At 37.5% G+C, this 22,977-nt stretch overlaps 1 protein-coding gene across 8 annotated transcripts in view; it reads right to left on the bottom strand.

Annotated features, from left to right (window-relative positions):
- Positions 1-22,977, bottom strand: part of COBL (cordon-bleu WH2 repeat protein) — a 345,422-nt gene that overhangs the window by 155,335 nt on the left and 167,110 nt on the right. For all 8 annotated transcript variants that reach the window (XM_027837120.1, XM_027837126.1, XM_027837119.1 and 5 more), the window contains one exon: positions 1,765-1,977. In XM_027837120.1, the coding sequence (XP_027692921.1) occupies positions 1,765-1,977 (213 nt within the window). The remainder of the gene's footprint in view (positions 1-1,764; positions 1,978-22,977) is intronic.

The raw sequence follows: 22,977 nt of genomic DNA, 5'->3' as shown, positions 1-22,977 counted from the left end.
GTTTATACTAGATGGTCTATGAGAAGTCTTCCAATTCTAGAACTCTGAACCTATGAAGATAACCAGAAGTTATCAGGCCAAAAGCTTGAGGTCAGTCTCTAAAGTCAAGAGGCTGGGGGTAGTGACCTACAAGAGGGGCCAGCTCACTCAAAGGCCAATTTGGGAATGATAATAAAACAGGTAAAGAGAAGCCTGGAGGATACCAAAGGAGATGACAAAAGGATAGTAGAAAAAAAGCCAACTGAGGAGGCAGAAATCAATGAGTGTGAGAATTCAAGTGTGTTTTTCATATTTCTTTTGAGATATCACTATGGAGAGCTGAAATTCAAATAATTGAGTATCATGGTTTGATGGAGAATTAAAACATACATCACACCAAGCAGTCAGTCTATCAACTTTCAAAATAAATAATAAAGTAGGTCTCTTGCCCCTGGGTCACTCATTTATTGTCTTGGGTAGCCGAGAGAACCACCCACCCCGACCCCCAACCTATCCAAGTATTAGGAAATCCTGGAGACCAATGTGTGTGGCAGAATATAAGGCAGACTTAGAAAAAACATTTCTTTGAAGAATTCTTTCCCCCATGGTACATTTTTAAGCCTTGAAAAGCACCATTGTGGAACAGTTATGAAAGACTTCCCTATCCACTGGGAGTTCAGGGTTTGGATGTTTCAAAGAGTATGCATGTGTGATGTGAAGGTAGGGAAGGAAGAGAACGCCAAAGAAAGAGGGTGGGGGAAGGAATCAAACTGGTGTAAGTCTGTCTCTGAGGGCAGGCGGCTATCTATCTTACAGGTGCTTCCTTCAACATTTAATGTTTTAATCACCTGCAAAGATCCTGTGTTCCTTTGAAGTGCATAAAAAGGGAGGCCCCCTGCTTTTTTTTTTTAAACATTGGGCAGCACAAAAGGTCATTATGTAAACGGATAAACTCAATTCCCAAGGATAGTCTTGGATTTCTTGAGTCTCTGAATCAGCTTTTCTCAAGCTCTTGCTTTTCTCAATTTCATTCATTTTGAGCATCTGCAATAAGCATCAGTTCCATAATAGCCCAGGGGTGTGGGCTTACTGTTAGGAGTTATTTCTAACAAGTTGATTCTGTAGTCATATAGTGTAGAAATCAGGTTCATACCAAATACTCCAAAGCAACAGCACCAGGACTCTAAGTATTCACATGCAAGGTGAGTATAAGAAAGCAGTGTGAATATCTTGAATGGTAAAGGGATGGATTCCTCACACCATAATAGTTAAACATTACTGCATAAATATCACATAGGAAGTCTAGCTGTTAAAGTTACTGGGATGTATGTGTTCGCTTCCTGGTGCATCTACACTTGTGACATTCAGCCTGACCTCATACAGGCAGAATTACTGTAGCATGAGGTTTAGTACTAACCCCTCATATGAATCCCATTAAAAGAAAAAAGAAATGTATGGAGTCACGGAATAGCTGATGGAAACAAGCAAACTCAGAGGGATCCAGGAGTAAAGACTGGCTAGGCTACATTACCATAAAGGATGGCCATGGTTCAGCAACCCAAACAATCTGCTGTAAATTACAAGAAATTAAAACACTTAAATAAAAGATCCAGATCAATTTTGATTTAGAGTGAATCTGCATTCTTGTCCTGTCTAACAACATGATACAAGCAATGATGAAGCCAAATGGAATGACTGAGGAATTAGTTACCCTACATCACAGAGAGACCTTCTTACATTCCATAACCCCCAGTTCTAGTTTCCAACAATACATCTTCCCTTTACCTTTTCTGACATCTTGTCTTGACCAATTGCCTCAGTGCTGGGCAATGATGGCGTTGCTGATGGCGTCACTGATGGCGTTACCGATGGTGGAGGAGGTGCTCTACGCTTCTTTATGTCTGATGACACTCCTGAGATGTTGCTAAGGGAGAGGGATGGACCCAATGTAAGGGAACGAGAATTCACAGATGGGGAGTTGGGAGTTGTTAAGCAGCCCTGAAAAAAACAAGCAAACAAACAAAACCAAAAATGAGTTAAAACAATATTTTCTAGGAAGTTCCATTTTAAAAATCCAAACTATTTGTTTCTAATTAACATTTATTTTTATCAGACTAAGAGTTCCCACTGTAGCTTCTCTAGTAACATTAGAGTAGATGCTCACATATGACAAAGGACTTTTGCTAGTTTTCTTTTTATTATTGTTCAGTATTTTCGGTTGTGTCTGACATTTCAGGACCTCATTTGGAGTTTTCTCGGCAAAGGTACTAGAGTGGTTTGCCATTTCCTTCTCCAGATCATTTTACAGATGAGGAACTGAGGCAAACAAGGTTAAGTGACCTGCCCAGGATCACACAGCTAGTAAGTATCCAAAGGCTGGATTTGAACCCAGGAAGGTGAGCCTTCCTAACTCCAGACCCAGTGCTCTATCAACTGGCTACGTAGCTGGGGGTGGGGGTAACACAACTAGTTTCCTAAGTTCAGAACTGGGACTTCAGATGTCATCTAACACAACCACTTCAATTTCTTAATATGGACACTGTGGCCCAACGAGGTCAAATGATTTGTTCAACTTCACACAAGTAGTGTTAGAAGCAGTATTTAAACCCAGAACCTGCAACTTCAGAGTCAGTGTTTTTCCCACTGTACCACAATAACCTCCTAACATATGGTAGTCAGTCATTCAACAAGCATTAATTAAATACATATTATCTGCCAGGTACAGCATGTCCTAAGAATACAGAGAAATGCAAAAGACAGTCCCTACTCTCAAGGAGCTCACAGTCTAATGAAGGAGACATGTACAAGCATGTTATCTACAGGATAAATTCAGATAGGATCAACAGAGGGAAAGCACTTCCCACTAGCATTAAAGACTGATAAAGGTTTCTTGTACAAGGAGAGATTCTAGCTAGGATTTGAAGAAAGCCAGCGAAGGTAGTGGGTAGATATGGGGACTGAGAGAATTCCAGGCCTAGATTTCACATGCCAGTGAAAATGGAATTGGAAGATGGTGTGTCTTCTGCAAGAAAAAGGAAGCCAATGTTACTAGATCACAGAGTATGTGGGGGGAATGATTAAAAAAAAGACTGGAAAGGTATGAGGAGGTCAGGTTACGAAGGGCTTTGAGTGCTCACCAGAGGATTTTGTATTTGACTCTGGATAGGATAGGATAGGAGTTTGGAGGGGGGAGTGGAGGGTTAGATGGTCATACCTGTGCTTTAATATGATCATTTTGACAGAGGACTGGAAGATGGATTGGATTTAACTTCTAACTAAGGTGTATTCTTCCCAAATAGGGCATATTTAAGTATAAATGACTGGCTAATGGTATGAATGGCTTCCTTTACCCCTATGCACAACAACTAACCTGTCAACTAGGATAAGCCCTATAATATGAAATAGTAAACTCAGACAGCAGTTTAAAATGTTTCAAAGTATACTTTTCAGTGAGATAATTTACACAGAATTTACTTGAGATCCATTAAAAATAAACCAGGGAAAGGTATCATCACCACCTTCCAAAAGTACATAAACTGCCTCCCGGTGAATCTTCATAATGTTCTCTCTGACTTTTTAGAGTTGTGAACAGACAACTCTGTCATGAGCTATTGAGTATGTATATGCTTGACTTAAGGTTGTGATCAAATAAAACTTGTTACAAAGTTAATCTGACATATATTAATACTAACAATAATCATTTTTGTCCCACATGGTAATTAAGCATAAATAATTGTCCCTTGGGCTCTTCAAAGATCAAAACAAGCCATCATTTCATCTTCGCGAAATTCCAGCTCTTTCCCTTTACAGAAGGTAGAAGTGTGGCAGAGTCTTCTGGGTATCTAGACTGACAGCCAGAAAGACCCGAGTTAACAGTGCCCCCTCTAAAGCTTACTAGCTTTGTGACCCCAGGCAAATCATTTAACCTTTCTCTGCCTGGTTTCCCCTCTAAAAAATGGGTCAATAATACCTGTACCATTTACTTTATGGGGCTGTCATGAAGATCAAGTGAAAGCACGCATGTAAAGTGACTTGCAAATCTTAAAACACTACCTAAAACAAGAAAACAGCATCACTGCCTCCTACTGCCACCGTGCTGAACCTAAAGTGTGGCAGGGAACTCTTGTAACATCTAGTAAGAGAAGGCCTAACACAAATGAGGACAACAGGGTTGTATTCTGTTCTGCTGAGCTGAGTAAACTTTTTTTTGGCTAGGCAATGGGATTAAGTGACTTGCCCAGGATCATACAGCTAGCAAATGTCAACTGTCTAAGGCCTCATTTGAACTCAGGTCCTCCTGACTCCAGGGCTGGTGCTCTATCCACTGCGCCACTCAGCTGCCCCAAGCTGAGCAAGCTTAACAGAAATTATAGACATGAGCCCACTTTAGAAAATTTTAAAAAAAATTCTGGCAAAATCATCTTCTATAAAATAGTATCATAAATCATTCCTTGAATGTTCTTTCATTCCATTCCTTTTGACAAACTGAAGGACAAAGGAAATAAATGATATGTATAAGATCACATACTGAGGTAGTATATAGGAAATCAATCTTTTAACTTCTAAAAACTGTCCATATCTACATTAGAGATCTTAGAAAGAATTTCACAAATGCTTTCAAACATTCAAGTTCTGCAAATATAGATTCCATTTCAAAATATTTTCATAAACATAAAATCACATCATTTTTCATGTTTTTTTTAATATTCACTTCTGACATTTATATAATAATAGGAGAGTTTCCAAAAGATGTACATATAAAGTAAAAGTACATATAGACAAGATTGTTTTCAGGTATGATTACATTATGATCCCACTAAATAAGGTCATTTTAAATAACTAGAAGAGATATAGGATCAGATATTTAGAGCTAGAAGGAACCTAGGAGGGTGGCTAATTCAACCCCTTCTCATTTTGCATTTGAGAAAACTGAGGCCCAGGGAGATTAAGCTACTTACCTGAGAAATTAGTAGTAAGTGTCAGAGGCGGGATTTGATTCTAGGTCCTCTCCCGTGCTTTCCACTACCTCATGCTGCCTCTATGTTGGTATGCTATGTTATGTTATGTTATATAATTATACGCCCTATTAATCAATTCAATTTGAATATTTACATAGGACTACTCTGTCACAAAGATTACCTCCTATGAATTTGTCTCACAAGAATGACCCTAAATTTACGCACCCCTAATGACCCAGTTTAGTCATCCTTAAATCAGAAAGTGATGCAAATCATATAATAGTCTTTTATCACTGGCCCCAGGAAGCTTTTGTTCGGTTATGAACATCAAACTTGATGGGGATCATACCAGTCTTAAGAAATCCACTGAGCAAGAGCAGATTATTTATCAAAATACTACACTCATTTGGCCTTTTATAGCTTCATTAAAAGACTTCATGATAATAGTCATTGATGCTTTATAAAACAAAAACAAAACCTAACTCTGGCCATCATTTTTCATAGGTTATACGGATTCTAATATGTGGTTGAATGGGCAATCCCAATGAGTTGTCCTTCAAGTATATATATGGATGTATTTATTGGGCTACAATTAAGACAATGAACTGGACCCAAGACTGAAAGAAACATATCAAAGCTAAAAATTGCATTTGGGAAACTAAAAAACATTTGGAAGCGTCTCAACCTGCTTGTATTGTTCAGTTGTTCAGTTGTTTTTTCAGTCATATCCGACTCTTTGTGACCTCGTTTTGGGGATTTTCTTGGCAAAGGTACTGGAGTGGTTTGCCATTTCCTTCTCCAGCTTATTGTACAGATGAGGAAACTGAGGCAGACAGGGTTAAGTGACTTGCCCAGGGTCACATAGCTAATAAGAGTCTGAGGCCACATTTGAATTCAGAGAGGAGTCTTCATGACTCCAGATCTGGTGCTCTATCCACTGTGCCATAAAACAATCACAGTGATTGATGATGAAAACTACAATGGAAAGACATGTAGCAGGTATAAAGAAGTTACAGAATATTACCAACCATGAATGATGTGTGTTTAAAAAAAAGTTTCATAAGAGACAGTAAAGAGTTGTTTTACTATACAAGAAGGTATGCCAGTCATCTATAGGATGATATGCCCAGCCAGACTGTTCCAGTGGCAACCATAAAATATTAAAAGAACCCAACTAAGAGTCTCTAGGATACTTAGTATATCCATTACAAAAGATTAATGGAAAGGCAGAGATAAAAATTGCACAAGATAGAAGGGAATGAATGGGCTGTGATCAGTACAAGATCATAGATTTGTTCAAGTTCTATTTCTTGAATAACAGGATAAAAACAGTAAACCAATATATTGCTCACTTGATGAATGAATTAATTACTTATAGGACATGTGATACACATAATTTTTGGATTCATTTAAGAATGATGGCATTTCCCCCCTTTCACTTTGGAAGTACACTGGATGGACTCATTATGAAGTATTTATGATAAGCAGAAGACTCATCTTCCTGCGTTCAAATTTGGCCTGAGACACTAGCTGTGTGACCCTGAGCAAGTCACAACCCTGCTTGCCTTGGTTTCCTCATGGAGTAAGAAATGACAAACCACTCATCTTTGCCAAGAAAAACCCAAATGGGATCACAAAGAGTCAAACATGATTGAAACCACTGAACAACAACAAAAAAAAATAGATAAAAACTACCCAAGATTAGAGGGAGTGAATTGGCTCTGACTGACATTGATGATGAATGTACAGATGCTAATGAACTCACTAATCCACTGAAGCACTAAACACCTTATTATACACTTTTGGATTGGTTTAGTGTTTCATATTGCATCCTTATGTGTATGCCTATGCTTTATAAGCTCACTGAGGAGGTATACAAATACTGGTTCTATTCAAAGGTTCTACAGAAGACCATACCCAATTAGATGCTCGATAAATACATTTTGTGCTGCTGATGGTAGTGATGATCAGTTTCACTCTGAGATGAACCATTAGCCAAACAATAGACTCTTGAGGAACAACTAAGCCAAAACATAGTACAACTAGCCAAAGATAAAGGCCTGGTATGCCTTTTATTAGCTACCCAAACTGAACTGGTCTCCTGAGCCTTAGTGGACTCTGATCAATGCTTGGTTCATATATGATGCAAATCAATCTCTCACAGGTTTACTCACAGTTTGGCAAAGTGACAATGAATTCAGAATACTTGACATCTATTATTTACTTGTTTATTTATTCCACAAACGATTACTAGTATTTTGACAAGAGTTTAAATGCCTATTACGTACCACACGCTATGCGAGATGCTAGAAGTGCCTATAGAACACAAAGTACCCCACATCAGATTCTGGCAGAGATATCAAGTTCAGATAGGACATCAGATGCTCTCTTTAATTATTCTCTGATATTGCTTAGGCCTTTGGAAAGTTGACCCAGTTGTTTCAATAGCAAGGCGATAGGAAAGCCAGAGTGTAGGCAATATGGCTCAGTTAGTCAAATACATCTGTTTTGAAAATCGCTTCCCCAGCTCCCCATTATTACTGTTTCCTTGGTTTTCTCATGACTCAAAGTGGCATTTAAAGGTCAGCAAGGAACAGAATGCTGTTTGCCTGTAAGAGTGATTTGGTTTCCTGTTCCCTGTCCACATTGGTCAATAAAAGTTTTTCAAAATGTCAAGTTCTTTCCCTGTATGGTGTTGGAGCTAGGCCTCTCTTCCACAACATGGTGCCAAAACCCACAGATTTCAACTCTCTATCTTCTTATGCAATTTCCCCACAGCTAATTTTTAAATGAAAATTCATCAATGTGATAGCTTTCAAAGTTACAGCTCCTAGATGTACACACAGTAAAAGTAATGGGCAAGAGAAAAAGGAAGGCAGAGTATAAAACCCTTTAGACTCCGGATGTACAAAAGTTGGTGCCCATCCAAGTGAACTTCCAGCAGAGTGGCTAACCCTTTATAAATCAACAGATCCGTGATCTTGTTAGTACGCCTACTCACAGCCCCTTCACCCTTTTCTATTTTATTCAATGCTTATCAATGCCTCTGCATAAGAACTATGTAGTGGGTCCACCCACTTTGCTGTCAGAGGAAAGAATAAAAATTACAGTTAAATTTCATCCTTCTTTAAACAATACAAAAATGCTTCATAGCAGACATTTTTGACCTGTGTTAAACTCACTTATTAAGTTGGAGAGAAGAGGTAATTCTTCAGTCCTCTGACATCTCCTATAAGGGGACTTCATAAAAATGGTGCTCCTCAGTGGATTGTGTCATGCTTTTCTTCCATTTTTTTTCTTTTACTTGACCACTGGCTGTGGTTAGAACCCTCCCTATGAGCCATCGAAATAAAACTGAGATTACCAGGGATGTGTCTATTATTAGGTTTTAAAATTCCCCCTTTAAGAAATTGAAGGCTGCCAAGAATTTTCAGGGTGAATCCTTAACTAGCAATTCTCTGCTCACTGTGGTCTAATAAAGAGCTAAAACCAACTGACATGTAGAGGTGAAGATAAAGCCCCACTGAGGATATACATATGTAGCTATGTATATACTTGAACTTGGATCCTCCTGATCTCATCTCTTTGTGCTACAATGCTTCTCAAACAGAGCTATATAACAAAATCTAAATGTAAATAAAAGTGCAAATTCTGCCAGGTCTACTGATCTCAGGTCCATTAATTAATTTTCTTTTCCTCGGCTCTTTGCTCTGACCTGCATAATTATGTTCTCCAGAATAAGAAAACTAGACTAAGAAAATAATTATGTGCCAGAAGGGAAACACACACACACACACACACACACACACACACACACACACACACACAGAGTACCAGCCTAATCTTTGCATCAATTTCCACATCTCTTTTGTTGTTGTTTTTTAATTACTTTTAATTCACGTTGAAATAATCTGGGAGTGTTTCTTTTAAAGCTTGAGTGACAGGAGAAAAAATCACTACAAGCCTCATACCTAGAATGGAGATAATAACTAGGTGTTAACATTGGCCTGATAACAGAGCTTTGGGTTCTCTTTAAGGGTGGCATACTTGGACAAACAGGCAGAGTTCTCTTCTTGGACCACTGATAGCTAATGAGTGAGCAATCTCCAGCAAAGCAGCAAGTTACCACAGGATGCTACCTTTGATATTCACGTAGGTGCCAACAGACTGACCTGTACTAAGCAAGAGTCTGCATCCTGGAAACGTTTTTCTTATTTTCCCAGGAATTAAGCTGAGTAGGGGGTCACCTATTGTCATATCTAGTGCTCTGAGGGAGAGAAGGAAGAGGCTACACTGGAGCGGCTCTTAGAATATCAGTTACGGATTTTAGGAACTTTGATGTGTTTGTCTTGGATTCTCCCCACAAAGCCTTGCTCGTGGTGGGTGCCCAACAAATACTTACTGAATGAAGAAAGTGGCTTGATTCATAAGCTTCCAGTAGTCATGCCTAACTCTGAGTGTCAATTACATTCTGGTTCAAATTCCAAGGTTATCTAATTCATATATATGAGACCCTTTTCTAACTGGACCCCAAACATTACATTATACTAGGACATACCGCATTTCTATAAATGTGTAATTTTTGAACAATACGTAAGGCAACATGTTTTAACTCCGTTTCATTTAGTATTTTAAATGAACTTTTTGACTGTGGCACCCTAAATCAGTATAGATTAGTGTATACCTACACAGAAATGCAGTGCCATGAAGTTGCAATAAAAAAGGTTAATAGTCAAGGGTTCCCATTATCAATAGTTAGGTTCTTTAAAAGTGGTGCTTTGAACCTTGAGAAAATTCATGCACGCACATATGCACGCACGTATACACACACACACCCACACACACACACAAAAGGATGGATTTGAAATTCAAATCATGTAGAATATATTGTCATCCAGTCATTTCAGTTGTGTCTGATATTTCATGACCCCTTTTTGGGGGGTTTTCTTGACAAAGATCCTGGAGTGGTCTGCCATTTCCTTTTCGAGCTCATTTTTACAAGTGAGGAAGTGAGGCAAACGGGGTTAAGTGACTTGCTCAGGGTCACACAACTAGTAAGTGTCTTGAGGTAGGATTTGAACCCAGGAAGATTCCAAGCCTAGTGCTCTACCCACTGTAACACCCTGCTGCCCTTGTAGAATATACATGGATGGCTTAACAATATCAAAAATTAAATACATTTAAAAATTTTACTCAATAAAATTATATTTTATTAAGCATTTTTAAAAATTTGAACGATTAAACATGACATTTTAAAAGGTGCTTTTCCTTCACCCCCAGATAATCCATATCTAGAGCACACCACAGACTATTTAAATACACATCACACAATTTAAAAGTTGGTCTCAAAGTCCAATCTTAACATCATAGATGAGAAACTGAGGCTCAGGGAGATGTTTTCCCTTGCCCCAGGTCATACAGTATTGCCAGAACCATGGCAAGAATCCAGGTCTCCTCATTCCTGGTCCAATACTCTATTCACTCCAGCAAATTACTTCCCTTCGTGGGTTTAAAAAAATTAGAAAACAACACAAAACACCTAAGAGCTCCAGCATTTTCAGGAAGCAGGTGTTGTGAAGGGTAGGGAGGAGGGAGGTGGTGGTGGTGGTGGTGGTCAAAATCTCTAGCTTAAGTGAATGCCTTTTCTTCCAAAAAACATGGTTTGGCTATCTTCCAAGATACAACCATGTGATGTAAACCAGATCAGACAGACTGACAACATTATCCTTCCACCATTCAACAGGATCAGCTGAGCATGGCAGCGTGGAGCTGTCAATGAGTCTGACAGCTCCATCTCAACTTCTGGTGGGAAACTAAAGAACATGGTTTTCCATTCCGTGGCTGCCAGCAAAACACTAGGGGTCGGGGGCAGTCAAAGTTCCCTTAGCAGAAGGTTGCTTATAATGGCATTTTTTCCCTCTTATTCTCACAGTACAGCCTTTCCTGAGATGGGCATTCCTTCAGCTGAATACCCTCAGCCAGCAAGCATGTTGTAGTTCTGGCATCCTGGGGATTTGCGTCAGTTCGGTTTAAATGGTGGACCTAGGACATAAACACCATGCCAGCTTATTTCAGCTCAAAGCCGCTGATAGGCAGAGAAAATGAATTTATGAATTCAGTTTTCATTGGGAGGTTGATGAGAAACAACAACTCTCTTGGCCAAGTTTCTTAGTGGGAATATGTAAGAGATGGCATTTAAATTCTCAATAGGGAAAAAAAAATACACTGGGGCTTATTGGTTTGGAAGAGATTTCAACCAGGACAATATTGAATTCCTGCTAATACTTCCATGCTGTCTCTGATAGTTCTAACAATTCTATCAGGCAGACGCTGGATAGATACTCTTTTGGTAATAGCTGAGAGTTTAAATATAAGCAAACAATGCCCAACTTAGAGTAAATTCATTTTTAAATAATATTGTAATGCAAAATTTAATGAACTGACTAGACCTAGGTTTGAACACCATCCTTAGAGTCCACACTGCTGGATCACTTTATAAAGGTGAAACCTGTTAACATAGACTATGGTTTTTTAGAACAGTTAACAGCAACATTTTTAGAAAATAATTAGTTTTTAGAAATATGGGGCAGCTAGGTGTCACAGTGGATAGAGTGTTAGGCCTGGGGTCAAGAAGACTCATCTTCTGAGTTCAAATCTGACCTTAGATACTTAATAGCTGTGTGTAAGTCACTTAACCCTGTGTGCCTCAGTTTCTTCTTCTGTAAAATGAGCTGAATAAGAAAATGGCAAATTAGCATCTTCATCTATAAAACCCAAAATGGGGTCACAAAGAGTCAGAAACAACTGAAAAACAATAATATCCATAACACATTTTGAGGCAGCTAGGCGGAGCAATGGATAGAGTTCTGGGCCTGAAGTCAGGAAGAATCATCTTTCTGTGTTCAAATCTGGCCTCTGATACTTACTACCTCTGTGACCCTGGGCAAGTCACTTAACCTTGTTTGCCTTAGTTGCCCATGTGTAAAAAGAGCTGGAGAAGGAAACGGCAAAGCACTCCAGTATCTTCTCTCCTCCGAATAGGATTATTAGAGTCACTAACTTTTGGAGCTGGAAGGAATCTTGGAGACCATCTAAAACTGTTCTTTCCTCTTCTCTCCCTGCCCTGCTCCATTTAATCATTGAGAATAAATCAATAGTTGGCATAGTAAGAGTACTATAATTTGTTGTGGAAGAAGTGTGCTTTATTGTCAAATTGATTTAGGCACCCTTAATTGTTAAATTTAGCACTGTACATTTGTTTGCTTAATTGCTGACTGTATAGAACAGAAACCCTCAAACATGGAAGCCTCAGCAGTAAATTATTCTCACAAGACTGTACGAAAAGAGTTTTGCCTACCTCAAAGCACAATTTTTAGTAATATTGTTCTGGGTTGGTTGTTGGCACCATAACCCCTTCCTGTAGGGGTTGCCAAGATTCCCAGAAGGGAACATAGAGCAATTACAGTAGGTTCTAAGAAAGGACTCTTAACCTCGAATGCTAACCAACCACCCTCTCCCAGCCCAATCCCATGGCCACACTCATTTTGATGGTGACTAAATTATTCACTAACACACACCATTTCATCATAGTCCAAGCTCTCTCACAGCATTCTCCACGGACAATGCACATCGTCTACTGGAACTCATTTTCTGTCTGCTTGGACTCTAACTTTTGGAGGGTCTTCTTAGATCTCTTACTGAGCTGCTTCCAGCCAGTACAAGATCTAGTTTATTGCTCCAAGGAAACTGGGCAAACAGACAGAGTGAGTCAGATACCCAAATGACACCTAAGGAACAAAAGTGATTTGATGCACCTTCAGATGCACCAAGTTCAGACAACATGGGACAGGGGAATGAATGCTGAACTTGGAGTCACAGGCCCTGATTTTGAATACTAGTTCTGACATTTACTATCATTGTGAACTTCATCAGGTTACTTGGTGGACTAGATGACTTCTGTGATTCCTACAGTAGACAATTATACAGATAATATTCCAATTCCATGGTAAACCTAGGCTCCTCATTGGGAGATCCCTATACTAATGGAATCACAGGCACAGTTCTATCCCATCCTAATAAATCCTTCCTTTATTTTGTCCCATCCAGGCATCCATCCCATATTAATGCCTAGGACCCTAGGAATCCATTAAATTTCTGATTCAAGAAAGGCACCTTCATCAAATTGGAAAGGTTACAGTTCAATTCTGGAAACCTATAGAAAAGGCCTATAACGCTGCACCAGCAGGAGCTTATTCCAACAAGCCACAGTCTCAAAAAAGAAGTAGAACATACAATGAGACAGTCTTTGAAGGCTCAATTCCTTATTCATCTGGAATTTAGGATTTATTAACCAAAACCTGCAGGGCTTTTCCTTTTCCTGACTTAAAACAGAAATACATGTGGGCCATCCACACAGCAGATGGGAAAAAAACAGGGAAGAATACAATTCACCTCTTGCCTTGGATCAAAAGTCACACCATGGCTGAGCTGTTATAATTATGTTGCCCTACTCATTCTTTAGAGGAACTAGATGGCTCAGTAGATAAGAGTGCTGGGTCTGGAGTCAGGAAGACCTAAGTTCAAATCTGGCCTACTAGCTGTGTGACCTTGGGCAAGTCACTTAACCTCTGTTTACCTTAGTATATTGTAGAAGGAAACGGCATTTACTTTTTTCTCCCTTCTTTCTTACCTTCGTGTACTTTCTGCACTCTACTATCCTTGCCTATTTGGGTACATACTCTTCTGCTCTTCCTAACTTTTGTTGTTTCCTGAACACTGTACTAAAGCCAACCAATTAATTTAGGAATTGTTGTTTGGCACACTACAAATACTTAAGTCTGTTTATATGATTTTTAGTGGCTAGTGACTAGTAAAACAGACACCGAGTCTGTGTCAAAGCTGATAAAATCCCAGGTAAGAAACACATTAGTGACCAAGAGCAGAGGGAAACTTCTGTCAGATAAAATCATCTTAGATTCAAAGGAAACTTAAGAGACTACAACAAAAAAAAAACCCTTTAAAAATCTAAAGAAACAAATACAAGGGAAACTAAATGTCTATTCTCAGCCATTCTCATTCATTTCATTCACCTACAATGAGTGCAAATTCCCATTAATTGAGGAGTAGCATGATCTTAAAAGACTTTATGGGTACTAATTTAATACCTCCGTGAGCAGCTAGAATTCAAAAATCTCTGACAGAAGGGCAGATTTAAGACACCTGGATTTCTAGAAATTAAATTTGTATGTCAAGTCATGTTAAATAGCCTATGATGATCTTTTAATGCCCTGTGGTTTAGTTGGTAGACTGTAGATATATGGCAAAAAGCTTGAAGGCAAATCTTTATTCCCTGGGGCCTTAGCCTGGACCCAAAGGGAATCTTTGCTTCACTTAAAAAATGCAAAGCCATCATAAGTACAAATCACTGTCAGGCATAATCTGGGGGATTCTGTCTTCCAGCAGCAAGGAGAGGGAAAAAAGGAATGACTTGGCTTACAATGGCAGGTGGCTTAAAGCATCATCAGCAGGAGAGAGGGAGGTTGGCGAGGTTTTCTTCCAGACACAACGGATATTCCCCCTCCTATCTCCCTGTCCCTCTCATCCGACTGAAGAAGAAAGGCTTTCCAAGAAGTAGGCAGGAATTCTTATCATGCTAGCCCATAACCAGGCAAGGCAAATCAGCATTCTTGACATTCAATCCAGCTTATCTGCTGTGCCTGATTAACTCAAATCCAAGGAATGAAGGATTATATAGGAAAGTAGGAACTATGAAAACCATTGCTTGTTTTGAAATATACATCTACTTTTCTTATCCCTATCAGCTATATTACAAGTATGCAGACACGTATTTGCTCAGTCTTGGATAAGACTCAAGTGTAATCTGACATGCCTAAATGCAAAGGGATTGAGGACTTGCAGGTGCAAAAGTTTGTTGGGGAGTGAGGTAGGTATTAGGGAGAGGAGATAATATAATTTTTAGATTAATGGGACAAGATAGGGATGGGCTTGCGGTCACCAAAATGCTTCGTTGTAGGGATTTTGTTATATTTCAAAAAATTCTATTTAGTTGCTTTGCTTCTATTACTTTTATTAGTTTTATTATGTATTGTTTTACTTCATTAGCATCATGGAATGGAAGTAACCTTGAGTTTCTGAGGATTATAGAAGTGAAATTTAAGGCCTGACAGGTCCTAGCTGGAAAAAGCTTCAAATATTGACCCTTTGATGGACTGTGAATGCCTTTTACTAATCCAAGGGAAGTTAAAAGAGCTTTATCATCAGAAGGTTGATTACTAGGTGATAAACTTGTTTGATCACAGCCACTCATAAAGACCTGGAGGGCCTGCCATCTTTACTGGGGGATGAAGTACCAAAAATATCTTTTGACTTTTTTTTTTTTCAAACTAACTGCACTAATGCTTTTTCATCTGATGCTACAAAGTTCTTCCCCTCCCTTTGAGTCGTAAGTTTCTGCATTTCTTTGAATAACTTTTTGGTTGCTTCCTACAGCTCTGGCCAGGGTATGGAAAGACAATGTAAATTCTGGTGTTATGAAGAAAGGGCTGATTCTGAATGGTGGAGAGACCAAACAAGTGTTATGACAGGGAAACAGAGAGGGACAGAGAAAGATGGGGCCAGAAGAAACAAGAGAAGGTAGTTAAACCAGCTATGAGGACAAAGATACCATAGGCCAAGAAGGCTATGGGAAGCTTCTAAGAACTACTGAGTCATATCTGGCGTATTTAAAGCTAACATTCTCTAATCATTTAGTCATCCCTATGGTTATAAGCACTTGATAGACAACAGAAAGTTAAAAAAGGGTGTAATGAAAGTCAAGCTAATAATCCTCTGACATTCAGTTTCTTGAGTCATAATATAGCCATAAGAATCAACTATAATTATTATGAAAATGGAGTGTTGGGACGCCAACTGTTTGTAACATGGTGCCAGGTGATCTCCATGGGAGTGATAAGACCAAAGACTTTGTACTGTTATTTTACCAACTCATAGACTTTCAGAGTTGGAAGTGAACTCAGAACTCTCTACTGCAACTTCTGCCAGAAAAAGAATTCTTTCTACACCCTTCCTAGGAAATGGTCAATCTCTGCCCAAAGTCTTCTGCTAAGGAAGGATATGTATCCTAGGAAGCTATGCATTGTACCTCTGAAGAGCTCTTACTGTTTTAGGAAAAGCAGAACTTTTTTCCTTCATCAAGCCTAAATCTGCCTCTTTAAAACCTCTACCCCAAGCTCCTAGTTCTGCCTTCTTGGGCAAAGAAGAACAAGATTTTTCCCTCCTTCCACACTCTAGCCCAGGGGTGGGGGAATCTGTGGCCTTGAGGCCACACATGACCCTCTAGGTCCTCAAGTGCTGCCCTTTAACTGAATCCAAACTTCACAGAACAAATCCCTTTAATAAAAGGATCTGTTCTGTAAAACTTGGAAGCAATCAAAAGGCCACACCCAAGGGCCTAGAAGGCCACATGTGGCCTTGAGGCCGCAGGTTCCCCACCCCTGCTCTAGCCCTTCAAATATTTCACTCATAATAAACCAATAAGTATTTATTTATCATCTATCACACATCAAGCACTGGATTGGATGTTATGGAGCACGAAAGGAGTGCAAAGGATGGTGTCCACTGAAAACATTTAAGAATAAATAGGGGAAAAAACCTCACACACACACATAAGTAAAGTGCAAGAGAGCATGACACATATATAGACACATACTTGAGGCAGTGAGGTGGTGCAGTGGATGAAGAGCTAGACTTTGAGTCAGGCAGAACTGGGTTGAAATTCAGCCTCAGAGAATAACTAGCTGTGTGACCCTGGGCAAATCACTTAATCTGTCTGCCCCAGTTTCTGCATCTGTAAAATGGGGATAGTATCACCTGCCTCCCAGTGTTGTTGTGAGGATAAAATGAGATATTTGGAAAGTGCCTTGCAAATCCTAAAATGCTATAAAATGCTAGCTATTATTATTATGCATATCTACTTGTATGCATGCACGTTCTGTATGCATAAACAAATATTTACTATATACTAATCTAATCTAACATATAATTTTGGTATAGAAACAGAGCAGAACATAATATGTCATAAGGTATTAATTTTGATAGTACAATTGATGGGTGCCAAAGAACTTAAAAAAATTAAGACTTAGAGATGAATAGGGGTTTCATGGAGTAGGTAAAACTAAACTAGCACATATAACTTACAGTTATTCAGTGTCTTGCATGGTTCATTAAGAGCTTTCCTCATAATTAATCTGTTTAGTAGGTGATATGAGTAATATTATATCCATTTTATAGCTGAGGAGACTGAAGCTCAAAGGGGCTAAATGACTTCTTGCCTACAGTTAAGCAGCTTGTAAACTTAAAGGCTAGTACCTGAATCGAGGTCACAGAAGCACATGCTCTCCAACTCTCATACATGTACATATGCAGCTATATACATGTATGTTTATATGGGCCTGTATGTATGTGTACAGATTAAGTTAATATGTGTTCACACATGTCTGATCACAATAGATAATGGTCAAAAATATGAACAAATATTTGTCAAAAGAATTGCAATTATTGATAATTATATTGCTAAAGATGACATTCCCATTTTGAAAAGCAATTTGGAATTATACAAAGGAAGAAACTAAAAAGCATTTATCCCTTGACCCAGAGATTTTCCTGTTAGTTATAAACCCAATTCCAGATTGCTTTCCAGAAGGTCTATATAGATTCATGGCTTTACCAATAATGCATCTGTTTGTTAATCTTTCCATAGTCCCTCCAAAATGTATTATTCCCATCTTTGTCATCTTTGGCAGTTTGTTGGGTGTGAAAGGAAACCTCAAGATTTGTATCCCTATTATTATTAGGGATTTTGAGCACTTTTCACATGACCATTAATAATTTTAATTCTTCTAGAAATGTTCAAATTCTTTGATCGTTGTTTGCAAATGACCTTATTCCTTTATATTTATTAGCCTTCTTTATGTCTTGTTCATTAGATCTTTGTCAGAGACATGTGACACAAAGATTCCCTTCCCCTGCCTCCACCAACTTCTCCTCTTTTTGAGTTGCATTTTGTTCATGCAAAAGATCTTTATATTTTAGGTAATATCAAAAATATCTACTTTATCTTTTAGAATTATCTCTGTCTCTTATTTTGTTATGAATTCACTATCCTACAGTTGTAAAATATTTATGATGATTTTTTCCTCTAATTATCCATGCTATGATCTTCACAAATATTTAGTTCACATGTCCATTTTTAATTTAATCATGGAACTGGTGTAAGTTACACATCTAAAGATATATAGATATATAATTGGTCAGACTGAAGTTTTTATGAAATAGGGACGTAATTTATGTTCTACAGGTTTACTGAACATTGTGTTGAGTTCAATTATTTCTGATTCGTCCTTGTCTACTTTGTTCCAATAATTTTCTTCTTTTTTTTAAACTATTACCAAACAGTTTTGATGACTGCTACTTTGCATTACAGTATGAGGGATGAAAGTTCTATTTGTCCTTACATTCTTTCATATTTTCTTACTATTCTAGGTCACTTCTTGCTACAAATGAATTTTGTCATTTTGTTTTTGTTTAGCTTGGTAAAGTATCCTTTTGGTAAGATGTTGTGGTTTGTATAATATTGTCATTTTTATTATACTAGCACAGCCTTTAACACTGAATAATCTCACAGCTAAGTTTGTCCTTTCTTTAAGAAGCAAAAGGTACCAAGTATGGTTTGACAGACTGATTTCCAGAGAAGCACAACATATTATTATACACTGCTTTTATATATTATCTATACTATTATTATTAGCCCACAACTTTACTAAAAGCATTCTTTCAATTAGTGTCTTTGATGAGTCCCTATGATTTTTAAAGTAACCACCATGTCATCATCAAATAGGGATAGTTTGTCTCCTCTTTGTCTATCTTTAATTTCTTTCTCCTGTCTTCTTGTTGTTGCTAGCATTTTAAGAATTATATCAAATAATACTGAGGAAAGGTGGCATCCTTACTTTATTCCTGTATTTACTGGGAGGGCTTCTAGTATTTTCCCCATTACATTTAATGCTAGCTTTTGGGTTTAAATAGATACTTTAATCAAATTTTAAAAATCCTTTTATGTTAATGCTCTATAAAGTTTTAGCATAAATTGAGTGTTGTATTCTTAAAGGGTTTTCCTGTACCAACTGAGGTAATCATGAAGTTTGGATGTTTTATTTCTAATATGATTAATTATGCTAATGGATTTCCTAATGATGAATTATCTTTGCATCTTTGGTATAGATCTAACCCGATTATAGTAAATGCTATTTAAAAAATAAATTTATATCATCTTTCTTTTTTTAACCAGGTTTTATTTAATTAATTTTCTGTGCAGTTTTTAGTCAGGTTGTCTTTAAGTTGATCAGTTTTGTTACTCTTGCCAAAAAACCAACTTTTAGTTTTAAAAAATTATTTCTATTGTACTCTTTGCCTTCTAATTTATCTATTTCTCTTATAATTTTCAAGATTTCCTTCTTTGTGCCTATTTTGGTTTTGTTTGTTGATTTTCTCATATTTTAAAATGCATATTTAGTTCATTAATTTGCTCTTTTTCTAATTCATTAAGGTACATGTTCAGAGATGACCCTGAAGATTGCTTTTAGATGCATCCTAAAAATTTTGGTATGTTGTCTCATTATTTTTTACATACTTATTCGTTATGTCTAAGATATGACCTAGTTGTTATTCAGAATTTCATTACTGAGTCTCCACTTAGGTCTGTTTCTTTTGCTTGTGGTTCTCTGAATTACTGTTTTTACTGCATTATGGTTTGTAAAGGAAATATTTAGTATTTCAGCCTTTTGACATTTATTTAACATTTCTCTATGTTATGATATATAGTCAATTTTTGTAAACTCATGCCATATGGGAATGAACAGTATATATATGTGTGTGTGTGTGTGTGTATACATATATATATTCTTTAGTGGTCCCATTCAGAAGATGTAATAAATCTTTGAATTCTTCAACAGTTCATTCAGTCTTATATTTTCCTTTTTGTTTATCTTTCTGTTACCTCTGTCTAGCTCTTAGAGAGGAACACTAATGGTTACTATTATTATTGTGTTTTTAGTTATATCATAGGTTCCCAAAGTGGGCAATAGCGCTCCCTGCAGGACGGTGTAACAATGGGGGGGGGCAGTAGTAGCCTCTGGTGATGCAAAATTTTTTAAAAACTATTAAAGGGTTAAAGAAAGTAGATTTCCAGGGGGGTGCCGAGTAATTTTTTTAGAGGGGGTGGCAGGCTAAATAAGTTTGGAAACCTCTGGATATGGATGCAGACAACAGAATGGACTGGAAATCAGAATCCAATAATATGTTGTTTACAAGAAATACACTTGAAAAAGTGAGATACACAAAGAAATAAAATAAGGGGTTGGAGTAGAATCTATCATGTTTCAGCAGAAGTAAAGAAAAAATAAATTCAGGGGTAACAATCATGACCTCAGACAAAGCAAAAGCAAAGATAGATCTAATTAAAAGGGATAAGCAGCAAAACTACATCTTGCAAAAAAGGAATCATAGACAATGAAGTAAGATCAATATTAAACATAGTGTGAAATGGTATTGCATACAAATTCTTAAAGGAAAAGTTAAAAAAAATTACAGGAGGAAATAAACTATACCAATGAGGGACCTCTACTTTCCTGTCTCAGAGCTAGATAAATCTAAGCACAAAATAAAAAAGAAAGAAGTTAAGAAGATGAATAGAATCTTAGAAAAGTGAGATAAAGTAGACCACTGGGGAAAACTGAATGGGAATAAATAAACATACCTTTTTCACAGCTATACATGGCACTTTCGCAAAAATTAACCATGTATTAGGGCATAAAAACCTTACAACCAACTTCAGAAAAGCAGAAATATTAAATGTACCCTTTGTAGATCATAATGCAATAAAAATTATATTTAACCAAGGGCCATGAAGCATAGATTAAAAATTAATTGAAAACTAAATAATCTAATTCTAAAGGATAAGTGGGTTAAAGAACAAATCAAAGAAAGAATCAATAATTCCCTTAAAGAGAATGACAAGAATGAGACAACATTCTAAAATTTGAGGGATGCAGCCTTAAAAAGGATTTAGGAGAAAATTTATAACTCTAAACAGGCCAAAGGACTTGAACAGGCAGAGAAGACATCAAAATTATCAACAATCACATGAAAAAATATCCTAAATTACCACTGATTAAAGAAATGCAAATTAAAACAACTCTGAGATACTACCTCACACCTGTCAGATTATTTGAAGTAACAAAAAAGGAAAATGACAAATGTGGAATGGATTTGGAAAAATTGGGACACTAATGCACTCTTTGTGGAATTGTGAACTAGTCCAACAATTCTGCAGAACAATTTGGAACTATGCCCAAAGAGGTATAAAACTGTGCATACCCTTTGATCCAGTAATACCATTATTAGGGTATATCTCAAAGAAAAAGGGAAATGACCACTTATACAAAAACATTTATAGCAGCAAAGAATTTCTGTGGTAGCAATGAATTGGGAATTGAGGATATGTCCATCAATTGGAGACTGGTCGAACAAGTTGTGGTATATTGTGCTATAAGGAATGCTGAGCAGTATGATTTCAGTAAGACCTGGGAAGACTATAACTCATGCAAAACAAACTGAGCAGAACCAGGAGAACATCGCACACTGTAACAGCAATATTCTAAGGATGATCAACTGTGAAAGACTTAGCTACTCTTATCAAGACAATGATCCAAGACAATTCCAAAGGACTCATGAGTGAGAATTAATGAATTCTCAACGCTGATTGAATTGCATTTTTAAAACTTTATTTTTCTTATTTTATTTTTTTTGATCTGTTTCCTTTTGCAGCATGGCTAATATGTTTTGATGATTTCAAATGTATAACTGATACCAAATTGCTTGCCTTCTCAAAGTGGGGGGTGAGAGAGAGGGAGGGAAAATTTAGAATTCGAAATTTTTTAAATGATTGTTAAAATTTTTTACAATTGGGAAGTATACAATGAATGAAACATATAAAAATATTTTAAAAATACTTTTTCCCTTTCCCTTTGATATTCAATATCATATTCTCATGAGGAGTTTTGCCAAATTACTTTGATATAGTCCTATTATCACAGGCTCTCTTTTCTACTCCCCCTTTTGCTGGTATGCCAACCCTTTCCCCTAGCGGTTTTATGGTGTTAATTATATTGATTTATTTTTTCTTTCACCTATTTATGGTTAGTACTTCTGATATACCAGATTTGAGTTCCCTCTTTCTACTCAATTTCTATGTGTTACATTCAAACGTTTTGCTCTATTCTCCAATGTTTCAGGCTTCTCACTCTTAGAAGTATCAATTCACGACAGAAGCAACATACATAGGCAGAAATAGTGGCCTATGGAGGAAATTACCCTATTTAATTTCACATGGTGCTACCCTCTTCTCTCCCCCATAATCGATTTCCCGTTGGCCATGACATCTCAACTCAGAATCTAGCTGACCCTTAGAGTGAGCATTTCCCTTCTCCTGAAACGCGTCCATAGAGGCATAACACTCTCTCAGAGAAGGTGGTCTCCTAGTATAACAAGCTCCCCCAAATTAAATTTAAAAGAAGGTCCTTCTCTTCCACTGCCTCCACATACCTCTTCCCCCATCAAAGTGGATTTTAATGTGACGTCCTGGGTGAAGACTCCTTTTGTTCCTTCACTTTCACTCCCCTCCCATTCTCTCGGCAATGTGTCTTGCTGAAAGGTTGTAAGAATGATCATCCCTTTGTTTTTCAGTCATGGGAACATGGAGACATCACACATTCCCCTCTATCCTTTACCTCCTGCTCACGATTTATACACCAACCCATTCTATGACTTTGTCACACAAAATAAACGGATTCATCTCTAGGAGGAAGGACTGTGGAATTTGGTCCATTGTGCTTTAATTCAGTTCCTCTGCCTTCACTTCTATCATTTCTTTAAATTCTGATTACAGAAGTAACTTTGGGTATTT

This window comes from Vombatus ursinus, unplaced genomic scaffold (genome assembly GCF_900497805.2).
Source record: "Vombatus ursinus unplaced genomic scaffold, bare-nosed wombat genome assembly UNPS02014820.1, whole genome shotgun sequence".
Lineage (NCBI taxonomy): Eukaryota > Metazoa > Chordata > Mammalia > Diprotodontia > Vombatidae > Vombatus > Vombatus ursinus.
This window is presented reverse-complemented; position numbering and strand designations above follow the sequence as displayed.